This window comes from Cucurbita maxima, unplaced genomic scaffold (genome assembly GCF_002738345.1).
Source record: "Cucurbita maxima cultivar Rimu unplaced genomic scaffold, Cmax_1.0 Cma_Scf00018, whole genome shotgun sequence".
Classification (NCBI taxonomy): Eukaryota; Viridiplantae; Streptophyta; class Magnoliopsida; order Cucurbitales; family Cucurbitaceae; genus Cucurbita; species Cucurbita maxima.
Window position 1 is genome coordinate 2,475,051 of NW_019272034.1, and position 24,018 is coordinate 2,499,068.

The 24,018-nt window shown below is 34.7% G+C and overlaps 5 protein-coding genes across 6 annotated transcripts in view; 3 read left to right on the forward strand and 2 right to left on the reverse strand.

Moving 5' to 3' along the window:
- LOC111492751 (T-complex protein 1 subunit alpha) overlaps positions 1-645 on the reverse strand; it is a 9,833-nt gene extending 9,188 nt beyond the window's left edge. Inside the window, exon 1 of the mRNA XM_023142188.1 lies at positions 413-645. The gene's annotated coding sequence lies outside the window, so the exon portion shown is untranslated. The remainder of the gene's footprint in view (positions 1-412) is intronic.
- A 1,209-nt stretch (positions 646-1,854) lies between these two features.
- LOC111492753 (60S ribosomal protein L38) lies at positions 1,855-3,332 on the forward strand. Its single transcript, XM_023142189.1, has 3 exons — positions 1,855-1,979; positions 2,642-2,825; positions 3,054-3,332. The coding sequence occupies exons 1-3, from the start codon at positions 1,977-1,979 to the stop codon at positions 3,074-3,076; spliced, it is 210 nt and encodes a 69-aa protein (XP_022997957.1). The 5' UTR covers positions 1,855-1,976; the 3' UTR covers positions 3,077-3,332.
- Positions 3,333-4,100: 768 nt separating this feature from the next.
- On the forward strand, positions 4,101-9,378 carry LOC111492789 (basic leucine zipper and W2 domain-containing protein 2-like). Its single transcript, XM_023142238.1, has 8 exons — positions 4,101-4,249; positions 5,014-5,037; positions 5,874-5,979; positions 6,074-6,142; positions 6,761-7,254; positions 7,461-7,722; positions 8,655-8,863; positions 9,007-9,378. The coding sequence occupies exons 1-8, from the start codon at positions 4,245-4,247 to the stop codon at positions 9,071-9,073; spliced, it is 1,236 nt and encodes a 411-aa protein (XP_022998006.1). The 5' UTR covers positions 4,101-4,244; the 3' UTR covers positions 9,074-9,378.
- Positions 9,379-11,189: 1,811 nt separating this feature from the next.
- Positions 11,190-20,510, reverse strand: LOC111493363 (beta-glucosidase 42). Its single transcript, XM_023143045.1, has 14 exons — positions 20,306-20,510; positions 18,655-18,721; positions 18,483-18,541; positions 16,857-16,932; positions 16,256-16,330; positions 16,085-16,172; positions 14,524-14,749; positions 13,844-13,959; positions 13,354-13,568; positions 13,250-13,284; positions 13,018-13,120; positions 12,517-12,625; positions 11,569-11,780; positions 11,190-11,414 (listed from the first exon to the last, which is right to left on the reverse strand). Exons 1-13 carry the CDS (start codon positions 20,426-20,428, stop codon positions 11,585-11,587), a joined length of 1,488 nt encoding a protein of 495 aa, XP_022998813.1. The 5' UTR covers positions 20,429-20,510; the 3' UTR covers positions 11,190-11,414; positions 11,569-11,584.
- A 1,166-nt stretch (positions 20,511-21,676) lies between these two features.
- LOC111493362 (pentatricopeptide repeat-containing protein At3g02650, mitochondrial) lies at positions 21,677-23,978 on the forward strand. Of its 2 annotated transcripts, none has more exons than XM_023143042.1 (2): positions 21,677-21,775; positions 21,900-23,978. In XM_023143042.1, exon 2 carries the CDS (start codon positions 21,995-21,997, stop codon positions 23,732-23,734), a length of 1,740 nt encoding a protein of 579 aa, XP_022998810.1. In that variant the 5' UTR covers positions 21,677-21,775; positions 21,900-21,994; the 3' UTR covers positions 23,735-23,978. The 2 variants fall into 2 exon arrangements, with proteins under 2 accessions (XP_022998810.1, XP_022998811.1); XM_023143043.1 differs by having other exon boundaries at positions 21,681-21,775; positions 21,905-23,978.
- The last annotated feature ends 40 nt before the right edge of the window (positions 23,979-24,018 follow it).

Sequence of the window (24,018 nt, forward strand, 5' to 3'; positions counted from 1 at the left end):
AAAAAAAAAAAAAAAAAAAAAAAAAAAAAAAAAAAAAAAAAAAAAAAAAAAAAAAAAAAAAAAAAAAAAAAAAAAAAAAAAAATCACAGAGACATAGCAAAGTAAAACAAAATAGAGCTGAGCGAGCTCGAAAACTAAAACCGTGAAACGTCTGAGAGAGTAGATACGACTTCACGAAGAAGAAAGAGTTCTCAGCTCTGCGATGCACTGCAATGAAAAGTAAATGCTTGCCGTGTTCCAGCAAGAAACGGGGTACGAGAGAACACTCAAACAGCGAAGGGCCACTGGGTTAAAACATGAAATGAGGCGGAACCAAAGTACAAAACACAAAAGGGTTCCGTTTTCAGGAGTAAATCAGAGATTCAAGCGACATTGCCGAACCGTGAGTGAGAGAGAGAGACAGCCAACAAACCTTGAAAGCGATAGCAGGCGAGGGACGATCCAGTGAGAAAGATGGGCGATTCCGAGGCGTGACGTTGATGAATCTGCTGCAGGAGATCAATGGATGGGAGAAATCGGGGCGGCTTGACGGCAGAGAGAGTCTGAGAGGTTGCAGAGATTTGATGTGAAACGGCGGGAAGGGTTCAGACCAGTGAGGGTTAGCACAAGCGATCTCGGTGTAGGGTTTTGAGGTGTGAGTTTCTTCCAACTTCTTGGTTTTAATTTATTTATTTTATTCTATTTTTGCTGTAAAAACGAATTTCACACTTCCTTTGGTTTAATTTTTTTTTTTTTACCACTAATATATATTCAAATTCAGTTTACAAATTTTAAATATATATTTCAATTTTATAAAGTGAATTTGAAGTATGTATATATGTGTGTATAAATTAAATTAAGTTAAATTAAATTAAATTAAATTTTGTTTTTTTAATGAATTAGCTTAAAATTTTATTGTTTTATTAATTAAATGTATATTTGTCCGTGTTAAATAGGCTATAAGTTGGCTAACTTAATAACGTGTTACCAAATATATATTATACACACTAAGAAAATATAATATAATCGTGTTATTTATTTAATGTATTGTTTCCCAATCAGTATCTCGTATTAAATGCATATATATTAATTGAATAACTATTTTAGTTGGTTTTCGGTATTATTGTTAATTTTGAGCATAAGCTTTCATGACTTTACTTTATTTTAGTTGGTTTTCGATAATATTGTCAATTTTGAGCATAAACTTTCATGACTTTGCTTTGGTATTCCTCAAAACGGCTCATACCAACTGAGATGTTTTATTTACTTATAAATTAGTCAATGCATGATTCCCTCACCGTTTGCTTATTCATAGAGACAATCCTAATAGCAATTTGTAGTATTGAGGAGTATCGTTCGCTATCCAAGTTGGTGCATGAGTATCACTCCTAAATAATGAACGACATAGGGCATGGGCAATGAGATTGCGTGGGAGAGGAAACACTCCATTTTTCAGCGGTTGTGAGCCTTCTTTGGGAGTACATTTCGTGACATGGGTCCATTTGAGTTATTGTTTATGAGCTTTAGTCAACGACATTTGTGGACGAAGGAAACTCGTCGAAGAATATTGAGTAGTTCGATGTGGTTTGGTTCTCTCCCGCTCTCATTGGTTCAAAGAAGATTGAATCGTTGGATGTAGTTTGGCTCAGTCGTCGCTCTTATTGGGTTGAAGAAGATCGAGTCGTTAGATGTGTTTGGTTCTGTCGTGGCTGATTGAGTCGTTCAACACAGTCAAAGAAGATTTAGTGAAAACGGTATTATAAATGAAAATTTTTCGGCCCAACTAAGTATGAGATTATACGGCCCAACTTAAGTATGAGACTACGGCCCAATTAAGTATAAGACTTACGGCCCATTAAACCTTAAATGGGCTATCGACCTTCGGGCCAGGGATTTCTGAAACCCTAAATCTGACACTCCTTATTCCTTACTCGCTCTCCATTTGACAACGCCGTTCGCATTCGGGTCGTCTCTCTTCTTCTCGCAGCCCCCCGAAAATGGTGATCTTTCTCTCGTCTGTGATTATTTCTGTTCATCTGCTTCGCTCTTCGTATCTATGATGCATTTTGTCACTCTTGTTTTTTCTGTTAATGCACTTACCTATGTGTCGATTCATCCTAGGTTTCATGGCCGAGTTTTTATTGTATCCAATCAATAACTTGCTTTATGTGCTTTCTGTATGCTAGAGTTCTCCAATTATTTGATTGAATGTTTGAATGCTAAAGTTATCCCTGCTGTTGAGGATAGTACTATTGGATTTTTGGCGAAAACTTCTAGAATTATTGAACTAAGAATTGGGTGCTGATAAGATTTCGGATCAGGTTCCTTCAGTTGTGTAAGTTCGACTATTCGGCCATGATTGTGGTCACTCAACTTCGATTCTCTACGCTTGTACTGAAAAATGTTATGGTCGGATACTTCTATTCCGTGTCGTCTTCTGTGTTCTGGCGTATTCATTGTCTGGATGGTTCTCCTTCCCATTTAGTTCACATTATTTCAATCATTCCTGAAGTGAATGGATGGTATAGATTTATCGTTTTTGCAGTTGATGTTCTCATAAACTGTTCCGTATCTTGAATGGGTTGATGAACTTGATGAATACCATTGTTTTTAAAAAAGAACAGTATGGCTGAAATTCCCTTTTGTGTATTGTTTTGGACAGCCGAAGCAAATCCACGAGATAAAAGACTTTCTTCTCACTGCAAGAAGAAAGGATGCCCGTTCTGTCAAAATCAAGAGGAGCAAAGATGTAGTTAAGTTTAAGGTTCGCTGCTCGAAGTACCTTTACACGCTCTGCGTGTTCGACTCTGAGAAGGCAGACAAATTGAAGCAGTCTCTTCCACCAGGTAATCTTTTTGGTTCTTACCCAATTTGTAACAGTATGTTCTCGAGTTCGTCTGATTGATTTTGAGACTGTACTATTAAGTTGTGGCATTTCATTATTCAGCAAGAAAGAACAGCCATGGGAGTAATTGACTGTTGTTACATTTCTACATTGAATTCAAATTTGTACTTAATTTTGTTTTTCAACTTGTTTCCATTACAACACAGATTTTTGGTTTAATTTCTTGTAGGTTTGAGTGTGCAAGATCTTTGAAGAAGTAGGGAGTCATTTTCTGAGATGGGTATGAAAAAATTCAGGAGCTGAAGGAGAAGTTTGCCATTTCTTTTGTATTCGCAGTCATGCTGGATGTTTTATTTACGAAGTGATCCCCATTTTTGTCATATGCTAGAGATATTGGAGTTTGTTTTCCCTTTTAGTGTTTCTTAAATTTTATGAACCCTTTCAGATTTTGAACACTCGAGATTTCTAGTTCAATCAAATCACCATTGGCTCGTTTGCTCCTTTATTTTCCTTGATTCTATTTAACCTTAAAACTTCCTATGAACAGTTTTGCATACAGAATTATTAAATTTGTTGGGTGTTTTAGTTGCAAGTTATGGCATTATGAAGGATGTTGATGGGAGTACTCTCTCTCTCTCTCTCTCTTCTCCCCTGCAAAATTTATGCTTTGTTAATGTAATCTTAAATAGTATGTGATTAACGGTTGAGAAGATTATGTTCAATAATAATTTAAAAAGTTTATAATATATAAATTAAGATGAGTATCTTATCTTAGTAACATTATTGATATGTCTTATTTCATAATGTAACGTATCCATCTTGTTCTCGAAGTATTTGTGACTAAATATTATTTTTAGTGATTTATGAGCGTATACCCCCGCTCCCCTAACAAATACTACAACCAAAATACCATCAAAGATAATAATAAATGATAGTTTCGAGAAAATAATAATGTAATTTGGAGAGAGTAGTTTTAAAAGTTAAAATTTTATGATTCGATAAAAATTTATAAATAATTTCTGCCAGATTATTTACCATATTTAATCTATATAATAGAAAATATTTATGTGAGTTTTATGGAGGTATAAATTATTTCTAAGATTTTAAAATTATATGTATTAAATTATAAATTTATACAAAGTTAAGTTTAATATATATATTTTTTGTGACTAAATAAAAAATTTGCAATGGAGTCCTTATATTTCAACCGGAATTACAATTAGGCCACGTTGTTTCATCTTAATTACATTCCGCTCTCACTATATAAACCTGCTCGACCTACAACTTTTTCCTCGTTTTCCTATCTCCATTCCTCTCTCCCTGCTTTTATTTTGGCCTCTCTCGGTCATCTTTTGGGGACGAACTCAAGCGACTTGTACAGACTCGTTAAGCTTTCTTCGATCCTCACTCGTCTTGGTTTATGAGGTTTTAATCGTTTTCCGTTTCTCTATCTCTCTCTCTATAACTCTTTTATGTTTCTCTCGTTAGGCCTGACCGACGATTTCGATTCATAGATTTCGTTCATGGATCTGTTTGCTTTTGTGTGTCGGTCACTTGTGATTTCAGAATTTAAGGTTTTTTTAAGCAAAATTTTGTCCCGGTTATGTTTTGTATTGCTTTTGTCCCGATTCATAGATTTTTTTTTTTTTTTTTTTTTTTTTTTTAAAGTCGTTTCTGATATTTTATCGATCTTCTGGTTTCATCGCCTTTTGTCATTAATGTATCGAATTTTTGGATTTTATTTTGGTATCGTGGATCTGGTTTATAGGTTTATTTGGACGAAAAAGTTCTAATACCTAAGTAGGGTTTAATCTTCAAATCACGTTTTTTTTTCTCTTTATAAGATAGATAAAAACATACAATTGTTTTTAATAGCTAATTCCGTTCCCGTTCAGCTTCTGATTGTAACTAATTTGTGAGTTGGATAAACGTTTCCTAGGTGTGATGTAGACAGATGTTGAAGTTCTTTCACGCAAGTCAGAATAGATATTTCCCTGAGTTACATATTTTTGAAAAAATTTTATTGAAGAAGAAGCGCCTTTCTCGATTTACTCCCTCCCCCATACAACAATCGTGCTTATTCACATGATCTGTGATTATTCTGTAAAATTTAGTACACTTATGCTATGTACTTTGTAGTCTGACTCATTATTTTCTCTTTTGTGGATTTTTTTTTTTTGTACATGCAGCTCGAAGGAGAAACCCACTCTTGGGTAAGCCAAGTTCTACTATTAGTATCTTCTACCTTTTGTATTCTTTATATGGAATTAGTTTCTAGTTAATTTTTTATGTGGTATAGCTGATTATTACTATCTCATATAACTGTTTATCATTTTCTCTTTTAGTATTAGACCGTGATTTTCTCAATTGTTCCAGATGAATGGGTTTGTATGGTTATTTATGATAGGTTAAGTGGGGTATTGTACTGTGGTTAGGAGCTGGTCAGTTAATATTGTCTGCACCTGCAGTCACTGAGATGGATAAAAAAATAGGTTACGTGGGTGTTCCCCTTCCTCTTATCTTAGTAAAATCTCTAAGAAATGAAAAAATGGATTCTCACACCTCGATGGTTACCTTACAGTATTTCCCAATGTTTATTCTATTTTTTACTTGGTCTAAGGATGTAAATGTCAATGAATCTATTTTACATTTAATCAATGCTTTGGATTTTACCATCCCATTCTTGGTGAGTAGGCTATGTTTATTCTTACTACTGCTGGCTGCAGTTGATGTTGGTTTTCTCACTTACTTCGATAGTTACTATTTTAGAGCAAGAAATTTTGTTTTTCACTCTGAAAAAATAGAGCACAATTATACATTTTTCTCTGTCTGCTATTTGTGGTTATGCTATTTCCATTCTTGAAGAATTGTAGCTTTAACAGCAGGCCCATTTGCTCTTAAAATCGTGTTCCTGTTTAAATTATTAGTGTATGATGCTATTAATTAGTTGTTCATGAACGTTTTGTTTTCTTCACATACATCATTTTGGCATTCTGCCATCGGCAAACTGACTACTACTTACACCCCCCGTGATCGTTTGACTTGGCAGTGGCACGCGGATTAAGACCCGCAAACGGAATATTACGATACCACTGGACCCTGCGTCTTTTTCTGATGCAGTGGTCCAGATTTATCTGGATAATGCTGGTGATTTGGTAATTTCTGTACCGTCATTCATGATTGAAAAAATAGTTTTCAGCGTAGATATGATTAGCAATTTTATAATGTGATGGTGATTTTCTTGTACAGGAACTTATTGCCAGAAATATCGAGTCTTCAGAACTTGACTTCTCAAGATACGGGGACACCTTCTTCGAGGTAGTCATTTTGATGGTGTTGTACACTCACTTTCCATATGGTGATGTCGTCTAATGTGAAACACTATTGAGGATCTTTCACTTCTCTTTGAGTTTTGATAACAAGATTGTCATCTTGGCTACGTATTCTGTCCATTGTTTATGTCATTTTAAAGTTATCTTCATTGCTGATTGAAAATTTAATGTTTTCTCTAATTCATTCCTTAAGCAACTATTCGTAATATTGATTGAACTGCATGCAAGTGCTAGTTTTCCCATTATACAGTACGAATTTCAATTACACTATGGTAGGAATGGTTAACCCATAAATTTTTCATTTTAACTTGATGTATATACGTAATATATGTAGAACTTGCTGGAAAAGTATTCTTCCTCGACATCTGATCGTTTTCAACGAGCTAAATGCTTCTCTATTTTTTTTTTTTTTTTTGTTAATTATAGAGCTGCAGTTATCCGTTAAGTGTTGGGCAGGGATTTCTCATTCCCTTTTTGCATGAAAGTTTTGTTTCTAATAAAATACAAATTGTACAGCATTGCAGTAATTAAATTTCCTATTGCATCGTTAAGGAAGTTCAGCTAATTTGTATCTGATTTCCACCAACATATGTTGTACTGCCAGGTTATTTTCACTGGTGGACGCACACAGCCTGGAACAACAAAACCTGATGAAGGAGAGCGCCATCCATACTCTATATTAGACTGTGAACCTAAACGTGAAGCCATTCTACCATCTGTTATCTACATACAGAAAATTTTGAGGCGGAGGCCATTTCTCATAAAATATCTTGAAAATGTTATGCGAAGGTTCCTGCAGTCACTTGAGTTTTTTGAGGAAAATGAAAGAAAAAAACTTGCTATTTTCACTGCCCTTGCCTTCTCACAGAAGCTGTCGGGCCTGCCTCCCGAGACTGTTTTTCAGCCATTGCTTAAAGATAATCTTGTGGCCAAAGGGCTAGTTCTTTCATTTATAACTGACTTCTTCAAGGAGTATCTCATGGATAATAGCCTTGATGATTTGATTTCCATCCTGAAGAGGGGCAAAGTGGAAGACAATCTTCTGGAGTTCTTTCCTTCTGCTAAGCGATCTGCTGAAGGATTTTCTGAGCATTTCACGTTAGTATATTTTTTACTTCTCGTATTTTGTTGAAGAGTATGTTTTATTTTCTTATTTATTGAATTATTATTTTCATACCATTTTTTTTTACAGACTTGTTTTAGTAGTGGCAATCTAAGTTGTAAAATATTATGATTTTATTATTGTTTTCTTGAATATTAGAATCATTTCTCTATTTTTGTGCCGGCATGACTTAATTTTTCAGGAAGGAAGGGCTGGTGCCCTTGGTAGAGTACAACGCAAAGAAAATGTTTGATGTGAAGCTAAGTGAAATGAAATCCGCTTTAACAACCCAGATAGCCGAGGAAACTGACATTGCTGAAGTCATAGAAAGTGTGAAACTTCGAATGAGAGATGCCAATTTACCCGATATTGAGGTTGTTCGAATTTTGTGGGATGTCATAATGGATGCCGTTCAGTGGTCTGGAAAGAACCAACAACAGAATGCTAATTCAGCCCTTCGTCAGGTAACTTTGATCATACACTTGCATCTTGCTCGCTTGTTCGAATTTTCTGAGCCCGTAGGTGGCCCTGTGTTTGAAACTTGATTAACTCAGCTATACGTTTGATGAGTAAGTTTTTGGGGCTAAGAGGAATTGGGTTCGGAGAGGAAAGAAAAGGGCAATGAAAGGGAAGGGGATAGTTCCCTTGCTTCAAACCCCTTTTACCCTTGATTTTTCCACTAGGCCAACCGTTAATGATAATTGAATAGCTAACCAAAGACAAACAGCCACAAAATTCACTTCATCCATCTATCTCTAAAACCCTTTCTTGGTCAAAACATAATCTGATAAGAAATTTCAGTTCACTTTGTCATTCTCATAGTCCAAGTTTCAATGAAAAAAAAAACTTTGGCCTCTTAGCTTCGGAGTAATCTACCACCTCTGAAGCCACCGAAATAGCATATATGATTTGTCTTCCTCCCGCAAATGGAGCTTGAATATTCTCGATAGATTCTGGGAGTGCATGTCTTAGACTGTCATGGACTTACGCTAAAATCTTATGTCTGCTGTCTCTTGATTTTGGTTACTCTCAAGTTGGAGTTGGAGTTTCAGTTTCTGTTATAAAATTTTAATTTAGGCATGTAATCCCCTTTTTTCTTAACTCTTCTAAGGTTCAGGCTCATTTCTGTGTTCCCTATGGATTCCTTCAAATATGGAAACTTTAGGCAGGGTGTGGAGAGGAGTGTTTATGTTAGTTTTGTTAGGCTAGCTGTTTAGGGATTGACCTTGTTATTTATTTTCTATGCTCAACTAACATAAAGTACTTGAGCCATTGTTGTTCCTTGACATATTTCTCATATCTAGAGTGTATTTTCACATAAATTTTACAATTTAAAAGCTGTTCCTTGAAATATAGACAGAAGATGTTGAAGTATTGACCTTTTCTTTTCACTCAGGTGAAAACTTGGGCAGAATTGTTGAATACCTTCTGCAGCACAGGGAAACTTGAGCTGGAACTTATCTACAAAGTTCAGATGCAATGCTATGAGGATGCTAAGCTGATGAAGCTTTTCCCCGAAATTGTTAGGTCTCTGTATGACCAGGATGTACTGGCTGAGGACACCATACTCTTTTGGTTCCGTAAAGGAACAAACCCTAAGGGCAGGTATGCATGTCATCTCTGCATAGACCTCTGTTCTAACTATAGTTCATATAGAGCTATTCTTGATTGATCTTTGTTTTGTTATTTATGAATCCGACTGTGTATTTGTACTTGACTCTGCAATTGTGTAAATGGCAACATAACAGGCAGAGCTTCGTGAAGGCACTGGAACATTTTGTGAATTGGCTGGAAGAGGCTGAAGAAGAGGAGTGAGTTAATAGGTGGAAAGTGATTTATGGTGTTGCATTCCACTGAAGTCCATCTAATATCATCATCTATTTTCTGAGATGCAACTTGGAATTGTTATTGCCCTTTTAAGTTTGGTGGTGTGTTTATGTACCAATAATGATGACTGATTTAGTAGCAATAATTATTGTAACGTTATACTCTACTACGACTTTGGTCATGCAATCTTTTGCTCTACTCTGTTTGAGGTGATATTTTTGTTATTTCTCTTTGATAAAAATGTACTGAAAAGACTTGGTAGTATCTTGAATGATTTATCTACTTTTATTTTACTTTTATGATGTTATCTTCAACTGTTTTGAAGAATCAGCTTTGCATTGTTCTTAATAGACAGACATTCAATTATACCGCTTGTTGATGATTCCTAATTTGGCTCATGCTGGAATTTGAGCAACAGGTCTGTTGTGCTTGAGTGGTTTGTTTATCCAAATGTTTTATGAATGCAACGATATTATTCCGCAGTATGAGATAGGCTTACTAACCACCTATGTAGCCATAAAAAGACAACAGTAAGAAGTTGCCACTTTAACGGAGGAATTATACATGTTATGCTATGTGTCACAATCGTGGTTTCTAGGTAGCGGATTTGGTGATTGTGTGGTACTCACTCTCAACACTGAGTGGGTCAAGTCTACTTTGAGTTACGTTGCCTGTGGTACTCACTCTCAACACTGAGTGGGTCAAGTCTACTTTGAGTTACGTTGCCTACGGTCAGGCAACGTGAGTACAAACCTCGGGTCTCGATTTCAAAAGAAGTTTTTAGAAAGAGAAATTGAAATTGATGTTATGGGAATGTAAGCAAAAAGGCAACAACGACGACTGCATATAACTAGGGTAGGGAAAAGTTGACAACTAGGGGATAACTATCGAGTAGGGAGAAGTTGATAACTAGTCGTATCCTCCTATAGTACATTTTGAGGCATTTCATGTCTTTCATGTCTACCGCGTAAACATGACATTGTTGAAACGTCATACTCTTAAAGAAAATAAGAAAGAAATAATAACATGAAAGCCGTAAAAGAAAACAATAAAGAAAGCAATAAAGTAGTACAAGACAAAGGTTTCGGCTTGTCATGGGCATGTGGCCATGGGCGACATGCCTTGGACAAACATGACCGTGACACTCCTGCATGTATACTAGAAAATAGATGATATTAGATCAATTTATCATAAGTTAATTTTCGGTCCTTGGGATGTGGTTCATTTTAATTTGCCTATCAGTTTTGCATATTTTTGTTTTATTTGACGGATATTTCAGGTAACAGAATACAGCCCAGAGATGGATAATCCAAACACACCAACCCAACCCAACCCCTATTTGAAGAATTTGTACAGATCACCTGCTATTGATATTTGTTTATTTTGGTTTAGTTTCTATGGCTGCTTTATACTTGGTTTTAATTTGAGAATTTGACTGTGTGGTTTTAGAAGTTCAAATTTGGAGCAAAAACCTACTCGAAGAACCTTACACTATATTATCAACTAATCAAAATGGTACGTTATTATACGAACCTTACACAAAAGAATCAACTAATCTGATTTTCACAAAATATAACGGTATTGTATACTCTCATATGTATGGCAGTCTGAAGAGATGACATTTTATGTGTTAACTTGTGCTTGTAGGAGTCTAAAAGCATTAAACATGTGTCTATGGTTAATTCAAGCACTCAACTATACTAAGTCTAAGGGTTCTTGTCATATTGTCGTATGTCTAGATACAAAAAGTAAACTTCTATTTCTAGTTCTTTTCCAAGGCTTCTATGGAAAGATGAACCTCTACTGTATTGATCTTCGAAGTCATACAAAGTATGCTAATTTAAATGAGTTAATAGAGACATAAACTCAATAAGCACAAGGTGGAGTTTATATTCCTGCTTAGGATATGTACATACTTGAACCTGCAAGGATTTTAGCTCATTCTACTAGAAGAAACAAAAGTTCTTGAATGAATAACAATAAATTTCATTGAAAAGATTAGCTTGAATATACTTGGAAGTAGGTTACAAAACATGAACTAAACTAGAACTTGAATTCAACAAAAACTAAACTAAAAAGAAATACAAGAAAGTCACAGTAAAGATGATGTAATGAATCACACTATTTAGATAACACATAATTACATTTATTTCCACTCAAATAATACAGAGTTTTATTGTCCTTTAACCACACACCAACTTCAAATGACAATGACATACATTAAGAGTGACATTTTAATTATGGATTACCGAAACAACAAGACATGCCTGATAGATTCTCCTTCGATGGCTTCAACCAATATTTCGCCCCCTTTTTGATCATCGTTTACCTTCATTCCAAGAAGCAAGTCAAAAGTATTGGTTAATTAATAGCACAAGCTGATAGCAAACAAAACAAATGGGGAGCAAAGAGAGAGAGAGAGAGAGAGGCAAGAAGATTTAAGATTGAAAATAGATGAGAAAAGGAGTGTCAATAAGACATACGGAAGGAAGGAGTGTTTCATTCTTGCTTGCCACTTTTCTCATCGGAACCTTTTAAGAAGCGGAGGAACCAGTAAGCAGAGGATTTAGGGTGGCGAGTTAGGCCATTCTTGTAGTCCACATACACCAATCCAAATCGTTTGGTGTAGCCTTGAGCCCACTCAAAGTTGTCCACTAATGACCATGCAAAGTAACCCCTAACATCTACTCCATCCCTGTGCAAAGAATCCCATATTAGTACCAAAATAACTCATCATTCAGTGTAGCAGTCTGCTACTGACAAACAAACTAATCTCCGTTTGGTCCAATTCTCAAAATTCCAACACAAATGAGATTAAATAAAAATAAGAGAAGAAGAACTAAATTAGTCGCTCTTTAAAAGTATACGAACCACAATAGATATTTTTCAATTGTTTGGACTAAAATATATAGAAATTAAAAGAATAGGGACTAGAATAGACATTTTAAAAATAAACTAGAGATGAAAGTATGAGAAAAAAATAGAATCTGAACCCAAAAGAAATTTATACCGAGTTTGAGGACTGAAAGAGAATATTTGAAGGTTAAGAAACCAAAACAAAAGGTTTGAAAGTTAGAAACCAAAACGAGATTGAGTAGGAAAGTTAAGGAACAACTAATTTTAAAGAAATAAAAGTTCTGTGAATTAAACGAAAAGATCAAGGTGCAGATGTGCACCCAGTTAATGTGAAGTGAAAAAGAATCAAAATCATATTGGTAATAATAGAAAATCATGCTTCCTACTTAACCCCTCGTATCTGAACGCCAGTACAGTTCAAGAATGAAAGAGGCTATACGAGAGTAAAACCTGAACAAAAGGTAAATGCTAATGTGTTTAAAAAAAACTCGGTTTCAGAACCTCCTAAATCAATAACAATGGCATCTCTATTGATTAAGAAAACATTTTGAAAGAAAGAAATGTATGCAGCCAACCTGATTGCATTAAATACTTCAGCCAGATAACTCTTGAAATAACCAACTCTCATTTTGTCATCAAGCATCTCATGTAGTGGGCAAGTTTCATCTTCTTCATCATCCACACCTGACGTCGGAAATAAAATATTGCATGGCCAGTAAGGTTCAAGTTTTTATCACTTTAAGGATAAATTCCAGAAATATTAATCAATTCGTCATTCAAAATACATAATCCCTCCGTTTTAAGATTCTGCAATTGCCAGTTTGATTGAACAAATTGAGAAGACCACTGCATAAATGGGTTCAAAATGGTTCACACTCATGGAAAAGCATTAATCCACATGGAAGTGCCAAGTATACCTCGATTAATAGGAGAGTTATTCTGTAATTCCATTATCTTTTATATTTCAATATACTTGAGTGATCACATGGTTGGTTGAAAAAATAAACTACAATTTTCCTTCCAACAGGAAAGTTCATTGCATTCCAACAATGTTAGAAGGCTTTCAGTGCACATACCATTCTCAGTTATGATGATAATTGGATTCTTATATTTCTGTTTTATGTAGTTTAGAAGCTTTCGGAGGCCCCAAGGAACAACGTAAAGCCATTCTGATGCTGCCTGCATATAAATTTCTCAGCAAAATGAAGATCATAGCTTACACAGATGCCTACTGAAAATGCCTTTATTGCAGTAGAAGTATAAGTGTGGTTGTGTATACTGTGATGTGTGAGAGAGAGAGAGCCATACCTTCTCGCCGATCAGCTCACCATCTTCCCATTGAACTGATAATAACAGAAACGTTAAGCATAATCCTTGTTCTAAAACAGGGAGAGAGAGAGATCGGGATTTACCAATTCTTTCCATCTTTTGTGATTTGTAGAAATCATTGTGATCAGAGGTCTCTTGTACATCAGCAATAAACCTCGATGTGTAGTGATTCAGACCCACAAAGTCGACACTATTCGTAATCAACTCCTTTTCTTCATCAGTGAATTTCGGAAGGTTATCTCCAAGTTCTTCATGCATAACTTCCGGGTAATCGCCATAAAATATTGGGTTCATGTACCTATTCCAATATTAATAGCTCAAACTACTAAATAATTATGCTAGGAAGGGACTTCGAGCATCTCTGGAAGTCCTTTTTTATTTTTAAAGAACAGTAAAGGATTTTCTATAGTTAACTCTGGAAGTCCTTTTTTATAATCACTAGTACACAATGAAATGTATATTGACGCTTGTTCATGTGGGGGGTGAAAGGAGATAGATATTACGAAATGGTATATTGACGCTTGTTCCCTGTCCCCAACAATAGTAAAGATGCCATAAGAGTCCAGAACTTACCACCCGAAATGAAAATCAAGGCGTCTAGATGCAGCAGTCCTGTCTTCAACTTTATTTGAATTAGGTTCTGCCCATTCACAATCTACAGATATGCCTATTTGTCCTCCCTGATGTGCCTGAAAAAGGACGAGAGTGGACAATACCAAACACATTTCATGTGATTACACACGCAATACGAAATAAATTTTAATTTCTTGTTTGGTGTGTGAGGGTGCATGATTGGCCAGAATCTTCTCCAAACATATTCCTTTGTTTTTTAATTGGTAACTTGAGTTTTTCAACTAACTCTGGAATTATGAAACTATGTGTTGCTTCACAATCTATCATCACAACTACTACCTGATTATGAATCTTCCCCGTAACTTCATGGTGTGTCATGAAGTGAAGCCCACAACTCAAATTGAGGACTACTCTACCATATTAGTCAACGCCACATGCTTCCTTAAGGTTAAATCTTGGTTCTCCAAGTCTATAGAGAATCTTTGAAAGTTTACACAAGGCCAAAAACGCTTAAATTGGGTGGGAGGGGTGCGCAAAACAAATCTAAATTGAGGACCAAGCACTCCATCTTGACAAGGACGAAGAGAGATTCAAATATTTAAATCGTGTACTCATCAGAAGATATAAAAATGAAAACAAAATAGGAGGGTGCTTAGTGAAGACAGGTTTGGATAGTATACCTTGTACTTCTTCCGATAAATGGATACAGCAGTTGCATGGGCCAAGATTTGGTGGTGTGAAGTCAAATATTGTTCAACTGATGGATTTTCCCGTCTTCCTGGAGCAAAGATACCAATTCCATGTCCATTCACGGATGTTTGAAGAGGCTCATTAATGGTAATCCAGTTCTTCACTCTATCACCAAAACTTGCAAAACAAGTTTCTGCGTAGATTGCGAAGTAATTTCTGTTTGTTTGCCAAGAAAGTTATAAAACAGGTGGTCAACATGGAACTTGCAAAATGATTTACAGATATATGAGATTTAAATGATTATACAACATATAGAAAAAAAAGACAAATGATTGAAAAGTATTGATGGTTGAAAGATATCATTTTAAGTCATCATAAAAAATAGTAAAGTAGTCTCTAAACTATGTTGGTTTTTTGGTTGTTGAGGTTAACAAACATGCTATGTGTAGATGTCAGGTTAACAAACATAAAACATGACCTGGAAAACAAAAAGAAAGCTCAAGGTGTTCAACTAGCACTGTCACGGTGCTTATTAATGAAACTCCAACAGTCAAATTAGGTGCTTACTAAGTTTTCTTTACATATTCTTGTTCTTTTTTGGGTTGCCTTAGTGTTCCTTTTGTATTCGTTTGGTTCTTAGTTCTTTTTTCACTCCATGCAGAGTTTGTGTCCTCGAACATTAGACCCTTTTCATTTCAACGAAAAGTTTCATTTCTTGATGAAAAAATGTAGTTGCCAATAGACTTGTATTGATCATTAAGAAGACCATTGATCAAAATTGGGGAACAAGATCAAGATGCTTATCTTGTGTGAAATATGACTACGCCAACCAATTTTCACTCAAGGATTTCCACAGATTGAATAAATGCACTGCAGGTATTATTCAAAGACGACAATATTTTTAAGAATTAAAAAAAGCTATATTAAAAAGAGGCACCTCCTTTTTCATTTATTGCTCAGATTGAGTTGGTGGTGTTTTCTCTCCCTCCCTCTCTCTTTGGAGATGAAGATGCAAAGGTTATAGGATGTTTTGTTAAGTCTGTAAGATGGAATTTAGTTTCACCATGTACGTTGGGCACATACATAGGTAAACACACACACACACACACACACACACACACACACACACAAAAGGAGACGTCAGTAAGGGAATTTGAATTTGAGTTTAGCTTTTATACCCTAGCCTACATTTGATAGATATGAGGGATACTTTATTCCAGATTGCAACTTTGTTAATCCCACTAGTTGAAACATTAAAATTACACTAGATATTGAAACACTCTTCAAGCTATACTTCAACTCCAAACGAAGTTTATATAATCTCAAACTTATAAAACCTTTCCCTCTCCTCTGCACAACCCAAACACGGTAGAAAAAACTTAGGACTTTGCTACTCCGACCTACAAGAACCCAAGCTTCATACAAACATGTAAACCAAATACAAGTAAGAAAATCATATACTATTCATTAATTTTTTTTTTTGCAGAAGACAGTGCATTTTGAAATTAACATAGTTGTTCAGACCACATAGTTCCCAAGCAAAGAACTTACACAATTTCTTTATTTAGCCACCCTCCAATTGCCTCTTGAAGATGCAAAGGAAGATCCCAATGATACAATGTTACATAAGGCTGAATGCCTGCAAAAAAATAACTAAAATCCGTCAGCAATTTTCCCCCCTAACTGAGCTAAAAAATGAAATTGATAGGAAGAGATTTTTACCCTTTTCAAGAAGTGCATTGATTAGGTTATTGTAATAACTAATCCCTTCAACATTGACTTTGGTCCCCAAACCATCTGAAAGAGGAAAAAGATCATCAGTAGACATTGCAATAAAACAGCAAAGAGACTTTAAATTTGTATAATTTCTGCATGCTTAGAATGGTCGTGATGCTAAGAATTGAAAACAACAGAATGTTGGTGGTTTAAAAGGCCAGTAAAAATAACAAGAAGGAAATAACCAAGGGAGAGAAAATAATATAACTACAAAAATTCTTCAAGAGGATTGGAGGAAATAGAGGGAAAACAGGACAAAAACAAGAGAGAAAAAGAAGATGGCTTTTCTTTTAACAACTAGGGTATTTGAGGGCCTCACTCCTTTTTATTAGATCAACGAAAAGTTTCCTTTCTTGTTTAAAATGAAAAGCTTTGCTCTCCTTAAAAAAACAAAGAATATATATGTTCTCTTTAAAACGAAAAGCTTTTTTTTTCCCCTTCCTTTTTGAGGTTTAAATGTACATCTACAATATCGAGGGGGTGCAACATGCAGATATATTCCTTTGATATTAGCCAAAATGCAGTGAAGATATTACAAAGCACATACCAGGAAATATGCGGGACCATGATATTGAAAAGCGGTAAGCTCCAAATCCCAATTTTGCTATCAGTTCAACATCTTCCTAAACATACACAAAGTAATAAATAATAAATAATGTAATTATTCTATAAAAAAAATTAAAACAAAGAACCTGCCAACGTAGCCGTATAAAGAAAATATGAGATTTAAATATGTAATCTGTTTCCTTTTTATAAGAAACAGTCCAAATGAAGCATGACCAGATACAAAATGCGCAGGAAGGGGGATGAGGGGTATCCAAACTGCCGTAAGGAAGCCTACAACATTCTTTCTAGTTGGTATGGATAAAAAGATTAGTGAGTGGTTGCAGTAAGCCCTATCCTCAATACTGCAATTGGAGGAAGTAAGATGGACAACGATAAGGAAGTAGAACACCTGTCTTCCTCTGTTTGCAAAAGTATCTGTTTCTTTTTTAATCCAAAATGATAAGACCTTTATTGGCTTATAATGAAATCATATTAGCCTTTTCATCCAAAAGGCTACCTATGATAACTTCATTTCAGTGGTGCCTCTAGAAAACATCAATGCAACACAAATCTAATATCTCAAGGAGAACGGTTCAACTAGCTGAGCGAATGAAAATGGTGACAAGGTGGAAGACTTGAGAAATTGATCGTTTTTTTTTTTCTTGTAGGAAGAGCCTCAAGGTAGGGTGTCATTTGGTTGACTGGAAATTACTCTTATTCATGTGGGTGGTCTCAGCATTGGTATTATAGAAATAGGAACTCTTCTTCTTAAGTCGACTATTATGGATATACTCTCAAAACATCAAGGCTCCTTTGCAATGTGTTGTGGTAAATACGAGGCTATGCAGGAAAATAGAGCAAATATCTGATTTTAGGAAAACCCTTACACTTTGTTGAACCCTTGGCCCTTGAGCATCCCTTTCCAGTTCTCCACTTGCCATTAAATTTCAACTTCCCAATCTATGAAGGATTCTTGAAACATGGAAGATAACCGTTGGAAATTGAATTAAGGAACTTGTTCCCTTGAGAGAGAAACATAGGGAAGGGGCTGTCAGACTCTTACACTGGAACTGGATGCCGTTATCATCACTCAAGAGACAAGATGAAATCTAAAAGCCCCAGGCACATTGTTACGTAAATCTCTTTTAGTTCCATCTCAATGTCTCCTTAAGCACCCGAGGAAGAGTATTCGAAGAAACATGAAAAGGTAAAATTGCCTAGACCAAATTTTTCTCCTTGTTCCTTGCCCTCAAAGTATCAAAACACAACACAAAGTTAGGTAACGTACAATTAATTAATTCTTGGAAAATTATATTAAATTTAAAATTTGAATTTTTTTAAAGCAATTTTCATATTATAAACAAAGCACCAAAGAAACAGTAACTTCAACTTTTGATTAAATATTTAGAAGGGAAGAGCTACTCATACATTGGATTTGTATTCTGAAGAAAGGATTTAACTTAAACCTTGGACTTAACTAGCAGAAACAATCTCTAAGAAGACAAGAAGTAAGAGCACGGAATTGCAAAATTAGGTGACAATGAACAACAATCAAAGGCACAAATTTTCTTTTTATATAAGGAAATTAAATAACTGGTGAACACTCTTATGAGTGAAGTTGACCAACCTCGTATCTGTGATATTGATCCACAGCTACATCGCCATTGCCACCATCAAGAATATTTCCTGCAAACATGGTAGAAACAGAATAAGTTTAACCACAAGAAAATCAACTTAGCTATCTGGGTAGAGAAATTTCAAGGGATGAACGAACTTCAAGATTAAAGATCAATGGCTACCCTTAATATGTGAAAATTCATCCCAGATGCTAGGACCTCTACCTCCTTCCTTGGCAGCTCCTTCAACCTGAAAAATCAAATTTATGATTTTTTAATTATCTATAGTGAGATTTTTCTATTACTATGTCTGTTTTAGTTAATTAACTAATTAATAAAAGAATAAGTAAGAGAACAATTTTGATTCCAACATTTTATTAAACCGGTGCAATGCATGCTAAAGGAATGTAATCTTCTTCACAAATAATGATTTTATATATTTTAATATATTACTTTGATTTTAGAAACGATCAAAAGCCCACAGACGTGAGAGACAAAACGCTTAATCTTCTTGCAAGTTCAGTATAGAATCCTTTAATCATTGTCCTCTTTTTATTCTTAATCAGCCTTTCACCTCAAAGGGATAGCCACAAACTGATTTAATAACCAATGTTTGTATTATTCAACCATATTAATCAATATGCTCACTGCAATCACCAAAGCACTCCCTTGGCGAAACTAGTCAATGCTCACATGCGTTGCACTTTTATCTTAACGTTTGAAAATAATTATTGATGGTAAATTTTAAAAAAATTCCACAAATATAAAAAGAGAAGTTAACGTAGTTTAAAATTATACTCATAATTAATTTTTCAAATAAAGTATATTATTCTTCATCATAATTTCTTTTTCTATAAGAAAATTACAAAAATACAAATAAAATATTATCATAAAAGAAGTAAAATGAAAGTATACAAACAAAATATTATAATAAGAGAAGTGAAAGGTTTAAGTAAATAACATTTTTATATAAATAATTGACTATCATTAAGAAGATGATTCAGATCCCTCACCCTATGTATTGTCCTAGGAGTAAAAAAAAATGTAGTAAAACTGATTATTACGGCTATAATTAATCATAAATTTATGTTAATTAATTACTACACATCTTGATTACTATTTTTTAGTTGATCAATGATTTATAAGTTTAAAAAATAAAGTTCTATTTAAAATTATTTTTAATAGATATTTGGAATTATTTTTTAAAAAATATATTATATTTGTAATTATTATTGGAAAAATAAATCTTAAAAAATATTCAGAAAATGAAAGCATATGAAAGTAGTGATAAAAGAGGAAATCAAATTTTCTCACTATTGAGGACTTTTAAAATCTAGCCAATCGTTTAGCTGAAAGGAAATTATGCAACGCCTAACATAGAAACAGAACGATTTGGAAGGAAGATATATCTGTAAATGAAAACCACGCAAATTTCCATTTTACAGATCAGAGGTAGCAAGAAAGAGCCGATCGACGATAGGTATTTTTATCAAATTCGAAATCGAGATTTATAAAAGAGGAAGAAACGAACAATCAGAGATCAGGAAAATCAGAACGCCTCAGGAGTCGCAATGAAGCTCACAAATCGAAAATAACAAAAACGAATCGAAAAAGATTAAAACCTATAAGAATACTTAAATCATCGCGATTCATGCAATCGATTCATTCAAATTAAATCAACCAAACAGAACAAATTCTAAAATACAACAGATAAACGAATAGCGCAAAACGAAATCACAAGGCGAAAGTAACGAGAAAAGAAATGAACATGCAGACATTGAAGAAAATGCAAGCTATTGTTGACATTGCTGTTCTTGAACAAGTAAAAAGGAACCTGATAAGCGGAAGTGGCAACGCCAAAGAAGAAGTCTGGAGGAAAATCATCGCGAGATAGTGGTTTAGCGTTGGGGCCATCTGCATCCTCTTGATGATGCTCCAACAACTCCTTCTTCGGCATTTTCGTTTCAGTGAAATTATCTAATGGATCAGTGAGAGGAAATGAGATCGGGAATTGAAGAGAAAACTAGTTGACAGGTATTTATAGTCCAAGAACTGCCAGCCGGTAATCTTCAGAGAAATATAGATTTAAATAATAATATTATTATTATTAATAAAAAAGCTGAGTCTGAAATGGTTGCATTAGTTGGAAATTATGACGTGGAATATAACATTTCGGAATTGGAAAATTAATTTTTTTTTAGGATAAATCATAAAAATAATACCCATCAAACTTTTATTCTTCTTTAAAGTTTAAATTTTAATAAATTGCTTTATTCTCTCTGATCTTTTTTAAAATAGCTTTATTTTAGCAAAATTTTAAATTTTATTAAATATTAAATATAAAATTTAGATAGATGTCACGTAAGCCATTTAAGCTATGACAAAGTTGAAGAGGTGTCCAAAGTTTGGACACGTAGGATTGAAAATAAAGAATAGAATAAATGACACGTGGTGTTGATCTTTTTGTAATTACTCCATCTTCTAAAGCTTTCATAGAGCGTTTCATTGCAATTTGTTGGGTTCCTTTTAAGTTCATGCATTTTAAAATTAAAAAAAAAAAAAAGTATGAAACCTAAAATAATTATAAGAATGTTTATTTTTCATGTCAAGTTAAAATATATATATATATATATATATATATATAATGTTATGTAAACGACTCGATAATTTAAATTTATAAAATTGGAAATTAACTACGAGTTTACCCAATGGTCAGAATTTAACAAATTCTATCGGATCTCAATCAATTATGAATTTGTAATAATTTTATTTAATATTGATAATTGAGTCTATATAATTTACGACAAATTCTCTCAAATTTAAACTATATTATTGTTATGGTTAATATCGGGCTCAATTTATAGCCTAAATTTTAGGGGATGTATCAATAAGAACGCTATAAACTAATAATTGTATAAATTTAATCTCTAATTTTTAAAATTTTAAGAATATTTTAGTTGAAGATGAATTTAAAAAAAATGGTTTAAAAAATAATTTATTATTTTTAAATTGTGGTATCACTCTTTTACATTTTATTTAGGTTTAAAATTAGTTTTAAAATAAAAAATTATTAGAATATTAGAAAAATAAATAAATAAATAAACATGACCATAGACGAAGATTAAGATGATAGCTTAGATTTATTATTATTGTTTTTTTGTAAAAAATAAATTTAATATTTTAATTAAAATAATTATGGGAGAGCAAAAACCCTGGTTTGTTATTTCACTTCTCGGTTAGCCGCCGCACCTTAAACCTCCGCATCGATCTCCATTTCGCATTTTTTTCATTCGAAGATTTCGAGGTAAGTGCTCAAGTTTTTCTCTATTCTTGGTTTTTTGTTTTGTGTTGTCGATTTGTTTCTTCTAGTTTGATCGAAGATTGTATATCGAAGATGTTGTTTCTGAATTCATTGCTTTGATTGGCAGTGAAGTTCATGGTGATGCAAATTGAGAGCATTACCATTTCCATTCGCACTGAGAAGTCTTTTGGTGTTTGAGAAGATCGTGAGTGCCATTACAGAATGTGGAGGTCGCTTGTGGCGGTTAGAGCTTCTCTATTGAGAGCTTCTCGGAGAGTAACCCGATACTCGGACGTGCCCTTATCCGACTCTGTAGCTCAGTTGCGACACTCGAGCACGTCGATCGCGGTTCCTGGATCCTGTTTCTTCAGAAGCTCTAGGTATTTTTCTCAACATTATTCTAGTTCTTCGGATTCTGAGTCGTCAGAGAATTTTAAATCGGTTTCAGCGGAAACGGTGGAGATTGGTGAAGGTGGTGATACGCAGATTGAAAACTATGTTGCTAGTGAAGAAGTTCATGAGTTTGATGGGGAGTCTGTGGGTATTGAGGGAAATAATGATCTCTTAGAGGAAAATATTGTAGTTTCTGCTGGGAATGGGGAAGAAGGGGAGGTTTATGAGGTCAATGTAGAACAGCTAGAAAGTGTGCTATCTTTGATTCAGAGTACCGTTGATGGGTCATTTGAATCAAGTCTTGACGAAATGGGATTGAAGCTTCATGAGGATTTTATTTTGAACGTGTTTGAAACCCCACATATTTTGGGTGAGAATTTGATTCGGTTTTTCCGCTGGGCTGTGAACAGTGATTCAGAGTTCAAAGTAACTACTCGTGTTGTAGATGTTCTTGTTCGTCTGGTTTGCAGTGATCTTCGGCAAAGAAATGCTTATTCTTTGTGGGGTTTGATTAAAGAAATTGGTGAAAAGCAGAATGGTTTGTTGAATGCTGAGATTCTTAATCAGTTGATAGCATTTTTTTCAAAGTTGGGAAAAGGGAAAGCTGCTCTGGAAGTGCTCGACAGTTTTGAGAGTTTGGGCTGCGTTCCTAATGCCGAGTCGTACTATTTTACCGTAGAAGCGCTGTGCAGGCGCCTTTCTTATGATTGGGCTTGGCTAATCTGCAAGAAAATGCTTGATGCTGGAAGCTTGCCTGAAAGTAATAGAGTTGGTAAGATCATATCATGGTTTTGTAAGGGAAACAAAGCAAAAGATGTCCATTCAGTTTACTTACTGGCAAAGGAAAAACGTCTGAACCTACCTCAATCTTCTGTGAATTTCTTGATTAGTTCTCTCTGTCGAGACGACGAAACTGTTGAATTGGCTCTGGAAATGTTGAACGATTTCTCGAAGGAGGAGCGGAAACATGCCATTAAGCCATACATGGTGGTCATCCGCAGTTTGTGTAGGAACAAAAATGCAAGCAAAGCAAAAACTCTACTTCTAAAGATGATTGCTGAAGGACCACCTCCAGGAAATGCAGCTTTCAACACTGTTATTAATGGATTTTCGAAAGCTGGTGATTTAGGAGAGGCAATGGAACTGATAAAACTGATGGAGAGTAGAGGGCTAAAGCCGGATGTTTACAGTTACACCGTCGTTATAAGTGGTTACGCAAATGGCGGTCAAATGAAGGAGGCATACATAGTCTTGGATGAGGCAAAGAAGAAGCACACTAAATTATGTGCTGTAACCTACCACACACTTATTCGCAGTCACTGCAAACTTGAAGAGTACGACGCTGCGTTGAAGTTACTGAGTGAGATGAAAGACTTCGGAGTGCAGCCGAACGCAGATGAGTACAACAAGTTGATCCAATCTCTTTGCTTGAAGGCGTTAGATTGGAGAACTGCAACGAAGTTGTTTGAAGAAATGAAGGCAAATGGTTTGCATCTTAACGGCATTACCAGGGGTCTTATACGAGCAGTTCAGGATCTGGAAGAGGAAGAATTAAGCACTGCGGCTTAAGCACAACCCAAATGGAGGCCTCTTCCAGTATTTCGACCGAATGGAAGCCTCTTCTAGTATTTCTCCTTCACGCGTAATACCTGTTTTTTTTTTCTGGGTGATATTAGATGATATTGCCAATAATCGGCACTGTCTTGTTCTATCCTGTTTCCAGTTATGTGACCGAAATTTTGTATTTCAGAAGGAAAACCCAAACCCTTTAATTCTTTATCTTAGACATAATTCTTGCTCTTAGATTGAATAATCTTCTTGTAGAGAGATGAGACTGCATTATGTTTTGATCA

Excerpts from the sequence above, each read along its gene's own strand:
- LOC111492789 (XM_023142238.1), top strand. Across the intron at positions 5,980-6,073 it reads TGGATAATGCTGGTGATTTG|GAACTTATTGCCAGAAATAT; the intron begins GTAATTTCTGTA and ends TTTCTTGTACAG. Across the intron at positions 8,864-9,006 it reads GGAACAAACCCTAAGGGCAG|GCAGAGCTTCGTGAAGGCAC; the intron begins GTATGCATGTCA and ends GCAACATAACAG.
- LOC111493363 (XM_023143045.1), bottom strand. The coding sequence starts at position 20,428 with ATGCCGAAGAAGGAGTTGTTGGAGCATCATCAAGAGGATGCAGATGGC. Across the intron at positions 16,933-18,482 it reads ATCAATATCACAGATACGAG|GAAGATGTTGAACTGATAGC; the intron begins GTTGGTCAACTT and ends GTGTATGTTTAG. Across the intron at positions 16,331-16,856 it reads ATGGTCCCGCATATTTCCTG|ATGGTTTGGGGACCAAAGTC; the intron begins GTATGTGCTTTG and ends TTCCTCTTTCAG.
- LOC111493362 (XM_023143042.1), top strand. The coding sequence starts at position 21,995 with ATGTGGAGGTCGCTTGTGGCGGTTAGAGCTTCTCTATTGAGAGCTTCT.
- LOC111492753 (XM_023142189.1), top strand. Across the intron at positions 2,826-3,053 it reads GAAGCAGTCTCTTCCACCAG|GTTTGAGTGTGCAAGATCTT; the intron begins GTAATCTTTTTG and ends AATTTCTTGTAG.